This window comes from Cucurbita pepo, chromosome LG11, assembly GCF_002806865.2.
Source record: "Cucurbita pepo subsp. pepo cultivar mu-cu-16 chromosome LG11, ASM280686v2, whole genome shotgun sequence".
Classification (NCBI taxonomy): Eukaryota; Viridiplantae; Streptophyta; class Magnoliopsida; order Cucurbitales; family Cucurbitaceae; genus Cucurbita; species Cucurbita pepo.
In genome coordinates this window covers 4,144,727-4,160,469 of record NC_036648.1, presented here as the reverse complement: position 1 = coordinate 4,160,469, position 15,743 = coordinate 4,144,727, and the positions used below count along the sequence as shown (strand labels likewise).

Sequence of the window (15,743 nt, the reverse complement as noted above, 5' to 3'; positions counted from 1 at the left end):
TCTTTTAGTTTTTTTTTTTTTTAATATTCTAAGTACAAAAAATATTTAAAAAAATCAACATAATATATATATATTTTTTATCAAATCGTTGATTATTTATATAAAAATAAATATTTAAAAGGAAAAAAATATATTATTATGAGTATTATTTATTTATTTATAAATCTCAGTCTTTTTCTCCTAATTATTAGCTTCTGAAAAGAAGGTGGGGAATTGTGCAAGAAAGAATCGGACAACAAAGAGAGCTTCATCTCTGTCTCATTTCTGTGTGAGCTGTGTGTCCCCTTGTATTCATCTCTGTTCTTGCTTCTCTCAACCACCCATCACAGGAATTGCTCAAACAATCCAACCCTTTAGCTCCCCGCCACCAACATTTGATTTCCCGATTTTGATCTTTGATTTCTTAACCCTTTTCTTTCTTATTTCATCGTCTTTGCTCTGTTTTTTCTACCCCTCCGGTTTGCCCTCTTATCCCTCGATGTTAGTTGCAAATAGTTTCGATTTGTGGAAGAAGGATGGGTTCTTTTCTGCCGCCGAGCAGGTCCAAGAATCTGCCGATACGTACGTCTTTTACTCTTTGTTTGATTTGGGGATTTTCCCCTTCCTGTTCTTTCTCTCGATGTTTAATTGAATTCTGTTTTGATTTGTTGTGGAGGATGTTTTGTTCTAATGATTTGGTGTTCTGGGTTCGTTTTATTTGAGTCTGGAATGATCTGTTTATGATGATTCATTTTAATCTTAGTTTCTTATTCTATGTCTAAGTTGAATGAGTTTCTACTATAGTGATGGTTCAAGAACCTGAATTTTATCTGCCCTGGATTCTACAAGTTTGTGTGCTTACTGGGTTTAGAGGGATTCTACAAGTTTCTCCTAAATTGATACTCATATTGGTTTATGATTTCAGAATGGAGTTTGCATATAGGACATGGGTTAGAGAGATAAGAGAAGGGCTAAGTCCTGATGATTTGGATGAACTTCGACGCGAGGTACAAACAGCTCTTGGCACAGCCAAATGGCAGGTAGGATACTGAATTTAACCAAATTATGCCATCAAAATATCATAATGGAATGGTAATTAGGATACTTTGATGATAAGCCTGATGTTTAAGAACAGTGACAACTGACCATTAATCTTGTTTGCTAGTTAAGCTATGATTATACATGGACTTATATGAACCTATGGCTCTACTTTTATAAATCATAGTAACAAGTGTTATTTTTTTCGGTCGATAATTAGCTGGAAGAGTTTGAGAAAGCTGTTAGAGTTAGCTATCGTGCTCGAAGTGAAGAACATTTGTTGGAAAGACATAGGCTATTTATTGCAGCCATTGGAAATCAAATTTCTCATATTGAAGCTGCTTTAAGAGAATCTTATGACAAAGAGGGCAAGAAGCCACTTCGATGGGTGAATTTAAACGAGGAAGAATGCGACGATTTGGCTACGTTTCTCTCTGGCACATGCCAAGTACCACGAAGCGCAAAAACTGAATCATCTGTGTGTTGTTCTTCAGTAAATGAGGAAGAATGCGACGATTTGGCTACATTTAGAAGAGTGGATGATGGACTATGCAAAATGGATAGATCAACAAAGGCAAGGAGAGCGAGCTCGCCAAGCGCTCCTGATCTGCAAATTGTAATTGTGGATGAAAATCGAGAGAGAAAACAGTCTATTACGAGTTTAGAAGTTTCAAGAAAAGGAAAATCAGGATCAGTCTTCTGGAAGCTTGGATGTCAAAAATTTTCTCAGGTGAGCATGGCAGGGAACACGAATACCATATATTTTGTTCGGTGTAATTGTGCTCTTATGCGTTCCGAACGAAATGTAACTGTAACTGACCGTTTTTTCTATCAGTTCTTTGGTAGGGTTCAGCAGAGGCAAATATACAGACCTTGGCATCTTCAGCTTGCATGTTCTGTTCAATTTACTCTGGCTTTGATGTTGACTATATTCTTGATCGGTGAGTTTCTAATTTTCTCGAGGATGTGCGGCGTTCGAGTTTTAGAAATTTACGAAATTTTGATTTGATTTGGAGTATGTTATTTATGTGTAGACAGTTTTTAGTCCAAGAAATTATGTGTTTTGTATTTACTTTCTTTCTGATTAATTGACAATGTTTTCAATAGTAAGGACCAAGTCCACCGCTAGCAGATATTGTCCTCTTTGGGCTTTTCTTTTTAGGCTTCCCTCAAGGTTTCTAAAACGCGTCTGTTGAGGAGAAGTTTCCACACATGTTTTGTTCTCCTTCCCAACCGATGTGGGATCTCACAATCCACTCCCCTTCGGGGTCCAGCATCCTCGCTGACATTCGTTCCCTTCCCAAATCCATGTGGGACCCCCCAATCCACCCCCTTCGGGGCCAGCATCCTTGTTGGCACACCGTCTCATGTGCACCCTCCTTTAGGGCTCAGCCTCCTCACTGGCACATCATCCAGTGTCTAGCTTTGATACCTTTTGTAACGGCTCAAGTTCACTGTTAGCAGATATTGTCCTCCTTGGGCTTTCCCTTTCAGGTTTCCCTCAAGGTTTTTTAAAATGCGTTTGCTAAGGAGAAGTTTTCCACACCCTTATAAAGAATGTTTTGTTCTCCTCCCTAACCGAGGTAGGCTTCGGCTTGCTTGTCTTTGTGCTATTTTGTGGGGAAAAGAACCAATAGAATTTTTAGAGGGGTGAAAATTGTGTGGGGGAGTTGTGATCCTCGTCAGATTTTATCAAACAATGTAGGAGCAAGACAAAGGATTGCCCTGTTTCTAATATTGAGGATAGAAGGTTCCATTGATGGGTGAAGAAGGGTAATGAATCATTCGGGTGTGGAAATCTCTCCTTAGTAGACGCATTTTAAATCGTGAGACTGACGGCGATACATAACGGACCAAAGCTTTGTGGAGGAGGTGTGATAGCTAGCAGATATTGTTCACTTTAGCTCGTTACGTATCGCTGTCAGTCTCATGGTTTTAAAACGCGTCTACTAGGGAGAGGTTTCCACACCTTTATAAGGAATGCTTTGTTCTCCTCTCCAACCGATGTGAGATCTCAAATCTTCCAAGCCAAGAACAAGAGAGGTATTGCCCAGAATGGGTGGCTTCGTGAAGTCCTAGGTTCAAGTTTCAGGGTGCAAAACGTAATCACTTAAAACACTGATTACCTTACATAGTTTGGCTATTAGGTAGGTGAAGCCTTCCCAAAAATTAGGAGGATTGGTCATGAGCATAATGCAAGAATGGGGCTCGCTAATACATTATAATGAGAATCTCAGCTGATGATACGTTTTCTTTTTTCACTTATTGTTTTTGTGTTGGCATTAGACTAACTTCTACCCTTTTTATGTTGCAGTGCCCATTGTCTTTTATTCAGCTTGAGACGTCGATTTCAGTGTATAGACAACATTTTCGATCGCAACAGGTATGCACTTATATTCTGTGTTTTATATACGTTGTAAGGCTTGAACATACGTTGCCCGACCGTAGGTGACGCGAATCCAAATTAGCTTGACTCACTAAATGTTGGGAGTGTGCTACACAATCGCAAAGTCCACTTCCAAGAAAAGTGCTATTGTGACACGTAGTAAAGTGTGTTAAGGACTAAATAGACACAAATCTCAAGATTTAAGAACTAAACTTGTAAATGAACCAAAAACATAATCAATGCAGGAATTTTCATCCATTTTTTGCAACCTCTGAATGTAGCTCATTATTTATTGACATGAATTGGAGCTGCTCCACAGGTGTTGAACAGGCGTTTGAAGAAAAATAACATTAAACATTCATGTTCTTCTTCTGAGTTCCATGCCTTGCTTAAGCTCAAAATGGGAACAAGCAAGGTATGTATTCATTATTGCTGCGGCTTCAAAGTTTGTAAATGTCTGGTTGAATCGTTAAATATTACAGAGAACATTGGCAGTGTATATTGTTGCTGTGAATCAATTTAAATCCCTTTTCAGATGATTTTTCCCATAGATCTTGAATCATTATTAATGCTACTTTCATTTTGTTGATTTGTGGAGTTTTGTTCACCAGTTTGTTCGTTTGTAAGGGTTGGCTTGGACTAGTTAGTGTTGCTGCCCGTATGTCGAGGGCAGCGGGGCAACGTACTTAATAATGAAGTCTTTGTGGTTGAGCCACCAAAAAGGATGGAGAATCTTATTGGGTATAGGTCGTAAATTTTAATTCTTTTTAGTCTTTCTTAATCATTCTATTGTCACGAACGCTCTCATTCGGATGTGGTTTTGGTTCATTCATATACCCCTTTTTTACGCTTTTGCTACGCATGTGACACACGAATAAAGGAGGGGTACATGAATGAACGGAGACTGTATCTGAATGAGAGCAATCCTAAGAATAGGATGACTATACCAACAATGTGCACTTTCTTTTTTGATGGATTAAGCATAAGAGCTCCACAGTTAAACGAGTTTTACTTGAAGCAATTCTATATTGAGTGGTCTCTTATGAATTTTCCTGATACGTATGTGAGTGAGCACAAAGCATGCTGAAAAGTCTTATGTTGGTTTGTGGGGATAGTTTTCACTTTTAGAAGCGAGGCGTAAATAACGTGACCAGGGGATACAAGAGAATATCGAAGCAATTAAGTGCTAAACCTGGATTTTGATTCGTGATCCACATCCTAGATATAGGCTATTAAAACATGAGTAACATAGTAGTTGAATGAGACATAGTGTTGCTCCTTTTATGATAATGATCAGGATACAGCGTTGAGATTATTAAAGAGTCACTAGTTAACTTTTAATAGTGAACTATCTAGATTAACATTGTCACATATTATTAGGTTATTTTGTGTGAAGACTTTAGCAGGCATGAGGGTTGCTCCCTCACGATTATTGTACAATATGGGTGATGACCATATAGTAATTCTCCTTATCTACGGGTAATAGTCAATCATTATAGTCAAACTGTTAACAAGTGTATTTCTCATTCTCACGCTCCAAATTCTCTCTTACAAAGTTTCACTCAATTGCCTTTAGGCAAACAAAAAATGACAATGACTCCACGTCTCAAAATAATGTTAGAAAAATCTTTATATATGCATAACAATATTAATTCTCATACATTGATGCAGTAAAATATTAAAATTGACTGTGTCAAATTCCAACAGGTGTGATACATTTTCTAAAAAATTCCACTTATGGAGTAGAAGATAATTAGTACACCCCAATAAAATGAATTAATCGTCTATATTGACCAAAAAAAGAAACATTTATTGACATTAATGGTTTGGGCCTAATAGGTGCAACGTCTCGTGAGCAACGTTGAATGAAAACCATAGCTTATTTAAGTCGGCGAGGAAGAATAGTGTTTAATGTTGTAAATGATGAATGGATACATAAATTGAAATCAAGAGAAAAAATGTTAGTAAATGCATCAAACATATAGAAAGAATAGGAGCTAACATTGAATGATGACCACACGCTATCATTAATAAGAGACGACAATGAATAACAGTATGCAATATAATGTTAGAGTGTTGATGTAATATTAAACATACAGAAATAACGTGAGAAAAAAGAGTAGCGAACAATGTTATAATATTAATATAATAAAAAGTCGATTACAAAGTTTTAAGGAAAAAAAGGGGGAAAGCTCTGATACGCTGTGGAACTCGTCAGAAGGATCAGACGGTGGTGATCGACCCTGATCACAGTCAACGTTAGATTTCTTCATTGCTTATTCCCAGTTTTTTGCACCAGCCGGGAATCGAACCCGGGTCTGTACCGTGGCAGGGTACTATTCTACCACTAGACCACTAGTGCTTGTTAATTTACATATGATCACCTTTTATTTTTTATTTTAGAATTACAAATTTATATTTAATTAATCGTTCAATTTCTATAACTATTAAACTAAAATAAACCTTTTCTAATCTCCAAAAATGATTTTCTTGTTAGTTAAAAAGTGTAGAGATAAAATTGAAATTAAATATAAATAGGCCCTTTAAGATGTCTTAAATATTTGTTCGATCTTGTGACTTTTAAGTATAGGAATTAAACGTATCATATTAGATAAGTTTTTACTATTACTGATGTGTCAAAATGGGAGTATATGACCGAGCACTAAAATCATGTCTACACCCGCTAGGACTAAAATGACCCAAAATATATTATAAGGGATGTGACTAGTTGTCAATTTTTCCTACTTGAGTTATATGCTATCAAAGTTGTTGTTGTTGCCTACTCCTTTTAGCTGTAACATTGTTTTCTTTCAAACTAATTTTAATATATTTTCTCGTTCACATTTTCTAAAATATTTCTCTCACACGTAACACAAGTTTTAGGTATACGCTGATATTGCCTACCAAACAAAGCAAATTTCCTCACATAAATAACCCATAATTCCTATTTCCCAATCATGTGGCAGTGCGCTTGTCAATGTCCAGTTTATTATTTATTATGTTTTATTATATTATTTTTGCATTAATTAATTAATTAATTAGATTGTGAAGTTTGTGAAGGAAGCTAATAAAGACTTCACGTGTTCGCTTCTGTATTGTCGTCTCTTACATGAAGACCCACCAACAAAATTATTTCACAAAAATGTCAACGAACTTATGGGTCCAGATTTGATCTATTCTTCTCTTAGGAAGCTTTCTGGCTATTTTCTAAGATTTTAGAAGAGTAATAACGTTCTTTAAATAATTTTGACTTAATTTTAACTAAAATCAAGGAAACATAATTCTAAATTACCAACTAAAATTGTTAAATTGGTTCCTTATAAAAGTATAAGAATAATAAACTATCCTTCTCTAAAAATGATAATCAATGTTTTATCCAAATCATGTGCTAAGATACTAAATTTCAAGAAATTATTCAACATCAAATGTCCCCATAAACTGACTCAAAATTATGTATAATTAGTTAGATAAGACCGATAAAGATTTCAAAATCAAGACAGTTTTTTTCACAAAAACAGAGAATCTCAATAAAGGGATCCTACAGACTTTTCAAAAAAAAAAAACTATGTTTCACATGGTGCAGCCAACAAAAACATTTCAATTGGTTAAGACATACAAGTTCTTGATCTGGTAAATTTGAATCCACATTCCTAAATATTGGATTGAACTCAAATAAAAGAAACGTATATGAAAATACTAACTTGAACAGAGTCCAATTGAAACACATAGATTTATGAAAACCAAATTTGACCCTAATGTATGTATATATAATAAGGTGACAATTACAGAGACGTGTGACGTTCGAACCATCTTTGTTGGCTCTTACAGGGAAAATCAGGAGTTCATGAACTATTCCTACTCATCATACTTATTAGGTTTATAAATTACAACAAAGAATCCTTCTGTAAAAGGAGAGAAGAGTGGAAAAGAAAGAAACAAAAGAAAAAAAGAAAAAAAGAAAAAAAAGAATCACAGACCTATCTGCCATAATAATGAGCTGAGCTTACAGCTAGCTGACCTTAATGCCCCCCCTTCGATATGGAATGAAAACCTTTTTACCACACATCACGGAGATACCTGCCAGTCATTTGAAGATTTTTAACCATACTCTCAGCCTTGGAGCTGTCGAGAGATCCCTGGAAAATTGACGCAAGTAAATTTTAATTAGAAAGAGCTAGTAGAAGTACAGTTCTAGAAAATAAAAAACACGAAAATTTCGATCTCAATGGCAAATGAGAAGACAATTAGGTTGATTGTAATCTTCGAGTAAAGCATATTAAGACACAATAACTTGAAAACAACAAGATCTACCTCAAGTAAATGATGGTTAAAATAGGGTACGAATTGGGCTGCACTTCGAAAATATATGTGGGTAACTTTTTGCTTAAATAAGAAGTAAAATGATTGCATTGAAATCGTCAAGAAACAGACCCATTGAGGCAATAGAAATCTGTAAGTACTTGGCAGTTAAGCTCTTATTATGCCCAATAAAACGAGTGTTGACAAGGGGAACGAATAAAGTTGTTTGATGCGAGTATATGAACAGTAAAGATGGATTGTAATGAAGAAACCTGTTCTTGCACAATGTTATGAAGAGTTCGGTGAACGTCTCTGGCCATGCCCTTAGCATCACCACAAACATAAATATAAGCCCCTTGAGATAATAGATTCCAGATATCCGAGGCCTACAGAAGAAACAAGAAGTTTTAGCATGTAGCTTGAAAAGTAGAATGAATAGACAGCAAACTCGTACTTTTGAATGAAGTAGAAACGGGTTTTGACGTTCACCTTTTCAACCATTTTATGCTGCACATATTCCTTAGAGGGTCCCTCACGTGAGAACGCAACAATCAGCTCAGAAAGTGCGCCAGTTTCAACAAAGTTGTTCAGCTCATCCTCATAGATGTAATCCTAAAGAGAATAACAGGTTTATATAAACTCACTACGTATTCAAGATAAAATATAGCATTCACCATGTACCACTTACCATTTTCCTGTTCCTGCATCCAAAGAACAGTATGGAGTGTCCTAATTCTACACCAGATTCTTTCAGAGCTAACCTTTCCTGCAAATTAAAACCAAAATATTTTAATAGGCTCATACAAACTAATTCATCAGTTTGTAGCGTGAAGATGAATTCAGTATATAAAAACAAGTTCAGTAGTAGCAACCTGCAAGAACCCTCTGAAAGGAGCCAACCCCGTTCCAGGACCAATCATGATAATCGGCAATTTAGAATCTGTGGGAAGTTTGAAGTTCGATTGCCTAACATAAATTGGCGCCCAACTGCATGCTTGGCTCTCCTCTAGTGGAATAGCATTCTGCGCAGAGAAATTATCAAAACTATATCCCTTTCCCAATATATGCTATATATACATAGTGGTTTGTCATCACTTAAATTATATTCATTTTAAAGAAATGGCAAACTTTTTGTAATTATTCCTTCTACAGGATTGGAAGTCCTTTTTGTGATTATCTCCATCCGGAGGGGGTTGTTTTCTCTTAATGAATATAGTTTATTATCGACCAAAAAAATGAAATGAAATACAATCAAAGTACCTTCATCCAAGTTGAACATAAACCTTTGTGAATTCGTCCTGTTGGTGTTTTGTCGTAGACCAATGCACAAGTTACATGAATTCTAGACGGGGCCATCCTGTGAATATATTTCCAGAATGTTCAATAAAAATTTTATGCACGCGAAAGGAAAGGAAATACTAACATTAAAAGGAAAATTAGTTCCAAACTTGGTAGCTATTATGTTGAGTAAACAAAGCTTGATAAGTTATCTTTTTATCATGGGTAAGTTTGGTAGCATCTTGAAGTAAAAATAACTAAATCTAATTTCTACAAATCATTCCTGCTCCCAATTGCCCTTATATATGCAATAAATGCCACTAAATTTTCATTTTCATCCCTTTCATTTAGAAAACTTATATAAAATTATTTGTTTGCTTATTGACCTTTCATGGATATCAACAATATGTGTGTGTCTGAGTGTCTGTGTGTATAACACAACCACCAAATTTTGTGAAGATTCCAAGTTCTTCCGTTGATGCAATCATAAAAGTTTGATGCACACGACTTCAAATACCAACATCCTGATCAAGTTCTTTTCCTTTTTTTTTTTTTTTTTTTAAATTTCAATTTTAAATAATGATGTTAAGGGACCAAGCTTCAGCTAAAGAATAATTTCAACACCCTAATGGCTACTCTGTAACGTGTCTGGAACTTCAAAAAAAAACCTATTTCACCTTTTATCCAACTTTTAGAGCTACTTTCAGCCTTGTCATTAGTTACAATAGTGATAATATTTGTCAGCTAAATTTGTACCTTGGAGAAGATGATATAGAGTAATATCTCGGCTGTAAACGTGGGGCAACTGCCGCAAAAAAGACACCAAGCGGAGGCCTTGCAGATGGAAATTCAGCCATAACTTCGAGGAGACTACGCTGACTCGCAACTATCCATTGAGAATACTCATCCTATAAATGTTGAAAAGAAAAGGTGACAAATCTATGAATGAATAGTACTACAGAAGATTGTGACAATCAATTTACTTGTATGATACCTTTCCAGCAGGTAATGAAAGATGTCTCAGTCGATCAGCTTCAGCTGGATCAGAAGCATGAGCAGCTAGAGCAACCAAGGCAGACTGCAAAAAGGAAAAAAAATAAGAAAGAGAAAGAAATAAAATGTACTCATATTAGCAAGAGGTCCAAATCAAAACCTTCTTTGGTGAACTCAAAAGGTCTGCATATTGAGTCAACGCAGTCCTTAAAGTGCAAGGTGCAAACGGTGGCGGCAATGAACTTCCACTTAATGGTGTGCCATCTTCCTTATCAGTATGGATAGAGAAATACGTTTCAGGTGACAGACCAATTAAACGAATTGCCTCCTCTACAACTTCATCCAAATTCTCACAAAAAACACCCACGTGATCTCCAGTTTCATAGCTGATGAAAAAAAAAACAGCATAATAATGTCAATGTATTGTCTCCTACTACAACAAATTTTCTTCGTTTATGTTAGCGACCAATACATCAGAAGTATTAGCATTGGTTTTAGGCAAATAATAGAAATATATATTTAGAAAAAAGAAAATATCAAGCAAGACTTACGTCAGTCCAGTGCCAGAAATATCAAACTCCAGATGGGTGCAAGACCTGTCTGATGCAGAAGTATGAAGTTCCTTTCTCACGGCCACATTAGCCCTGCAGACAGTAATACCATAACAAAGGTGCGTGTGAGCAAGAAATTGTTGCAAATTTAGATCCGAAGTATTCACTTCTAAGGTACCTGCATGGATGTTGAATATCGTAAACAGCGTGACCATTTGCAAAAGCCCATTTCTTGTCCCCTCCAGATACATCTGCAGCATCATAAAATACAACCCTGTACTCCAATACAGCAGCAGTATACGGGGTAGAAACAGTTGTAAATTCATCCTCCTCTCGAAGTAACTTATCCAGCTCAGGCCATAATGCTTCACGCCTAAGATACAACAGGAATCAGTGAACTGGTCATTCTCCATACATGAAAACAGAGTAAATAGAATATCTACTGCAATGAGATAATAGTCCATTATAGATGTTCTTAATACCAAGCAGAGAAATCATCCTCAATACACTGATCATCATCTCCTAGACCCACTGGGACAAGACGCTTTCCACCTGCAAATACACAGAACAAATATTGCTGCTCATGCAAAAAGGACAAAGAGCTCCAAATTCACCATATGTAATACATCCAGTGAAATTAGACGGCCATCAAATTATTTTTCTTCTGGGTTAAATGTCATGGGTTTTTAAGTTCGATAAGCAGTGGCTACATGCTTATATGACATTGCAAGTTTGATTAGACTAGTTATAGTAGTTAAGACATTATTTTTGTTTTTCCCCTTCTTTAATCACAGCTGTCTAGAACTAACTCATTCTTTGAATACTTTACATGTGATCATCATACATTGGGCATCAAGAAACTCATAAAATATTAAACATCCTATAGAGGTGACTGACGAAACATGAACCCACAGACCCCAAAGGTGACAGCATTTACTACTTCAAGACATCCAAGGCTACAGTTCTTTGATTATTAAATCAATCGATGGTGGTGTAGTTACAGTTACATATTCTGTTCATCAATGACTATCTACGGCAGTTATTACTAAGAAGTTGAACATACATGCATTGTACGCAGACATTGCAGATTTGGAGCTATTTCAACAAATGAAAATTGATTCTCTCCTCCAAAAGAGTGTTAGATAGCCCTTTATGCTCTATCATTTGGAAGAGTTGCAACCCCAAAAAGGTGAAGATATTAATTTGTGAAATTCTCCTTGAAAGCATTAAGCTTTGTGATAAACTACAAAAATGAAATCCAACGTCACCAACCCCCCCATATAGATGTAGATCCTTCTGTAACTACTCTTCTACAGATATTATGGCCAATTGCAGGGCATTCTTGTAACCTCTATTAGCTGTGGGGTTGGGTTTCTCTCATATTCTCTCTTGTACCTTTTATTTATTTCACACATAACTCGTTAAATGACTAAATCTGCAGAACTCACTGAGACACAAGTTATTTATTCTCCAATATGGTATCATTGTTCTAGTAGGCTCACATTTAAGTTGAACCATCCCCTTCTCAAGACCAATTTTCTAAAAGCAAAAGTATCATTAGCTGTACCACATGTTCACCCTAAGAAATAAATACTCCCCAACTCAAAAGTAGAGTATGAGTGTAGCGACGCAATGAAAAGGCCCAAATGAAATGGATGTTTGGCATGACCTTCAACGCAATCAAAAGACATTATTTGGACTTAAATAGCCACCAAATGCCTAGTTCGTGCTTCATCTATGTTTTGAGAGCTTCCTCCTGCTTCCTGCACTTATATTGCAGTTTACATTTACGAAATTATAGGGATAAGCAGCAGCATTTTGTTTGCTAATTTTCGTGGTGACTTCTTGCTAAAAGATAATGGTCAGCTTCTTTGCTACCTTGGTACTTAGATGAGTTATCCAACTTGGCGGCCTGCCGTTTTTTAGGCAAGTTATGTTGATGCTTTGTTGGTTAAAAAAAAATTGGTGGATTTTGAGCTACTTTTACACAAAAGAGCTACAAAACCCTCTCGGCCACGATAAAATTTGAGTAACCAAGTGTCTGAGCTCGATGCAACCCTTTTCAAATGAAAAGTCATAACCATATTATTAAACAAGAGCTTCAGTTTGAAGAGGATTGAAAGACAGACATTAATGATAAACCATTTGCATGTTCTTTAATCCATTTCTATTTTTCACAACACAAGACTAAGATGTTATGTCTTTTCATTCTGACAGAAAGATGTTTTCGATACTATAACCCACAACTTCTGCGGAAGATCCTATTTAACTATGCAAAAGAGGTCAAACATCCCTTCAAATATATGTTTTTGGTTTAAGATTAGAAAAACATTGTCCAAATTAGTTTCTTATTAGATAATAAAATAGTAATAAGGAGCGCCATAGTAATCAACCAGAGGAAGTTAAAACGAAAAGGTAATTTTACCCTGTTCAGCAAGCTGTTCGTCCACCACTTTTGCAATCTGTTTCAACCACACAAAAACGAATCAAGAGTAAGCCTCCAAATTCATTTAACATGGGTACGAAAATTGAACATCTTCATGTTATTGAACCTTATTGAAATGTTCATATTGCCGGTTACCAAGGCCAAATACTGCATACTGTAGATTTGAAATCCATTCTCCCTTCTCCTTGCCCTAATACATAAAGCACAAATCAATTATAGCTCTAGAAGACAAACACATATTAATTCAGTCAAACTTTGAAGAGTAGAATAATGCAATGACAAACAAACAAAAAGTTGAGGGAACGGTAAGAATATACCTCAGAGAACCATTTATAGAAACGTGCCGCATTATCCGTTGGCTCACCATCCCCATATCTGCATGCGCGGATAATTATAACGAAAGAAAAATTCAAAAGCCCAGCGGAAGATAAATTAAGAAGGAAAAGAAACACCAACGACAAGAAGAGTGCGTTGAAACTCACGTAGCCAAGAAGAAAATAGCTAAAGTCTCCTTTTTCAACTTTTCTTCGTACTCATCGTCATCGGCTGCATAATCATCCTGCGGAAAAGTTATAGAGCAACGTGTAAAAACTAGGCCAATCAGAATCTAGAAAATGCCATTCGAAGACAGAGAAAAAAAAACTGGTCATGCATACCAAATCAACCACTCTAAAAGTCGCCTTCTCATATCGAGCTTTCGCCTCCTCAGCAAGAGCCTAATTACCAAAATCAGACGAAAAAAAAAACAACCATCAGCATTCAGCAGTAGCCTAGCTAACAATTCAATCCAACGAGAAAAGAAAACTCCAAGTCGGTAAAAGAACAAGTGTTTCCACAAGCACACCTTTGCAAATCCTTCAGCTGTACCGGTCTGCGTGCCAAAAAACACAGTGACCTTCTTCTTGCCATCATCGACTTCCGGCTCAGGCTTTTTGACTATCAATTGCTTAGGTGGCTCGAACGACTTAGCCTTCTGATCGCTGGATCTCTTCCAAACAAGGACCACAACGCAGCCGATCAGAACTGCAATCGAGGTAGTCAAGATCATGACAAACTCTCTGTTCTCCAAGATTAGAGTAGCTACTTCCCGAACCGACTCGGAGGAATCCTGCGACGGATCCATCGCCTTCCTGATTATTGCCGACATAAGCTCCAACGGAGAGACCTTCATCGACCTGGATTCCGACTGCATACGGCCAAAGCAACACTGGAACTGAACGAAAACAAGAAGAAGAAAAAATAGAAAACAACCTGCGGAATCCGGTAGACGAAATGATAAGCTCAGAGAATAGCACCGGATTCCGGCGAGAAACGGAAAACAGCTACAGAACTAAGGCAAAACAATGACCAGAAAAATAGAGGAAAAATGATGAAACTTCTCTCCCTCGGTTGTTGGCTGTAGGTGGAGAGAGAAAGAGAGAGAACGAAGAAAGAAAGAGATTGATGGGTTTATTGTGAGAGCGCGTTCGTGAACCAAACGGAGAGAACGCTTACCAAACCCAAAGAGTCAAACCCACCTAACGCCACCCTACTTAACCATGGTTAAGTTTTGTCCATTTAAAAAATTACAAATTTATTCCATCAACGATTACACATTTTTTAATCTTCAAAAAATATTTACTAAATTTCCAACTTTTTAATGCATCTATACTTCGTTCATCCTCCGCCTTTCAATTTAAATTTATATGCAGAGAGCGTAAGTATTATAATTTTCTATACAAATAGGATAATTATGATATGCTCGAACTCATTTTTTACCGAAATAGAATAGCTATAATATGTATGACGTGACACGAAGATATTTAATTACATATTTTTTTCATTTTAAAAAAATATTAATAAAAAATAGGAGATAAATATTGTGAGGTTAGGAAAGCTATGTTTGGGATGTTCGTGGTCATATTTGAAAAAAACTTGCTAATCGAGGATCTTGACTTTCTAGTCTTTTTTTTCGTCTCTTTTGAAGAAATTCAAACGAGTATTTTTGGAAGAGCATAAGATTGACATAAATTCAGAGTGCTCATATTCAAAATTGACTAACATACCAAATTAATCTATAAAAAGCTAAAGACATTCAAAGCTAAGTGGCTGAGTTGCTCGTTCATGGATATATACGTGAAAAATTAAGTGTTTTTAGTACCATTGTCTTATTTATATGTAAGAAAGACGGATCTTGGGAGAAGACAAAAAAGTAAGTAAAATAAGAAAGCATAGACATAAGCTACTAGAACCTAGCAGACGACGTTGCTCTAAAACACCCTCGTGTGCCATTTTAACCTTGAGATATTCATTCATTTTTATCTTGAAGCATAAATGTCATATTTCTAGGTTTAACTAGTCTAGGTGTGCAACTAGTTAGTTTCCCGTAAAACCAACCAAGATACATATGTAGGTCAACTATAAAAGACTTCTCGTTAATCATAGTAGCCTAATAATGTGACAAGGTACATACATAATGATAAATATAAGGGGAGCAACCTCGTGTTTGAACCAACTTAGATACATATGTGGGTTGAGTATTACGAACTCTTCGCTGCTATTTTTTTTTTTTTTTTTTAAATCAGCATTCAAGTGGGCCAAAATAAAATTTATAAATTTATTCGTTGGCATTTATGCTCTTAAAATTCGTAATAAGTTATTTAATTTTTAGTAATAATTTTGATTATTTTATTTTTCGTTTAATATTATCTATGGTATGAAAAGTTCAAAGTAATGTAATCTTAGACAATATGTGGTTGACAATCCAAGAATCACGTTTATGTAATAACATAAA

The 15,743-nt window shown here is 36.0% G+C and overlaps 2 protein-coding genes and 2 non-coding genes across 4 annotated transcripts; 1 reads left to right on the top strand and 3 right to left on the bottom strand.

Annotated features, from left to right (window-relative positions):
- Nucleotides 1-192: 192 nt before the first annotated feature.
- Nucleotides 193-3,953, top strand: LOC111804881. The gene is made up of 6 exons (XM_023689690.1): nt 193-561; nt 905-1,019; nt 1,238-1,747; nt 1,853-1,958; nt 3,332-3,400; nt 3,723-3,953. Exons 1-5 carry the CDS (start codon nt 479-481, stop codon nt 3,355-3,357), a joined length of 840 nt encoding a protein of 279 aa, XP_023545458.1. The 5' UTR covers nt 193-478; the 3' UTR covers nt 3,358-3,400; nt 3,723-3,953.
- Nucleotides 3,954-5,592: 1,639 nt separating this feature from the next.
- Nucleotides 5,593-5,681, bottom strand: LOC111806238. The gene has a single exon (XR_002816788.1). It is a non-coding gene; the product is annotated as a small nucleolar RNA snoR114 (small nucleolar RNA).
- Nucleotides 5,682-5,694: 13 nt separating this feature from the next.
- TRNAG-GCC lies at nt 5,695-5,765 on the bottom strand. The gene has a single exon. It is a non-coding gene; the product is annotated as a tRNA-Gly (tRNA).
- Nucleotides 5,766-7,111: 1,346 nt separating this feature from the next.
- On the bottom strand, nt 7,112-14,432 carry LOC111805311 (NADPH--cytochrome P450 reductase-like). Its single transcript, XM_023690319.1, has 18 exons — nt 13,815-14,432; nt 13,627-13,686; nt 13,453-13,529; nt 13,288-13,345; nt 13,077-13,160; nt 12,950-12,986; nt 11,007-11,076; nt 10,703-10,897; nt 10,525-10,617; nt 10,134-10,359; nt 9,975-10,058; nt 9,737-9,888; nt 8,963-9,059; nt 8,575-8,724; nt 8,391-8,468; nt 8,192-8,314; nt 7,975-8,088; nt 7,112-7,539 (listed from the first exon to the last, which is right to left on the bottom strand). The coding sequence occupies exons 1-18, from the start codon at nt 14,160-14,162 to the stop codon at nt 7,459-7,461; spliced, it is 2,127 nt and encodes a 708-aa protein (XP_023546087.1). The 5' UTR covers nt 14,163-14,432; the 3' UTR covers nt 7,112-7,458.
- Nucleotides 14,433-15,743: the final 1,311 nt, after the last annotated feature.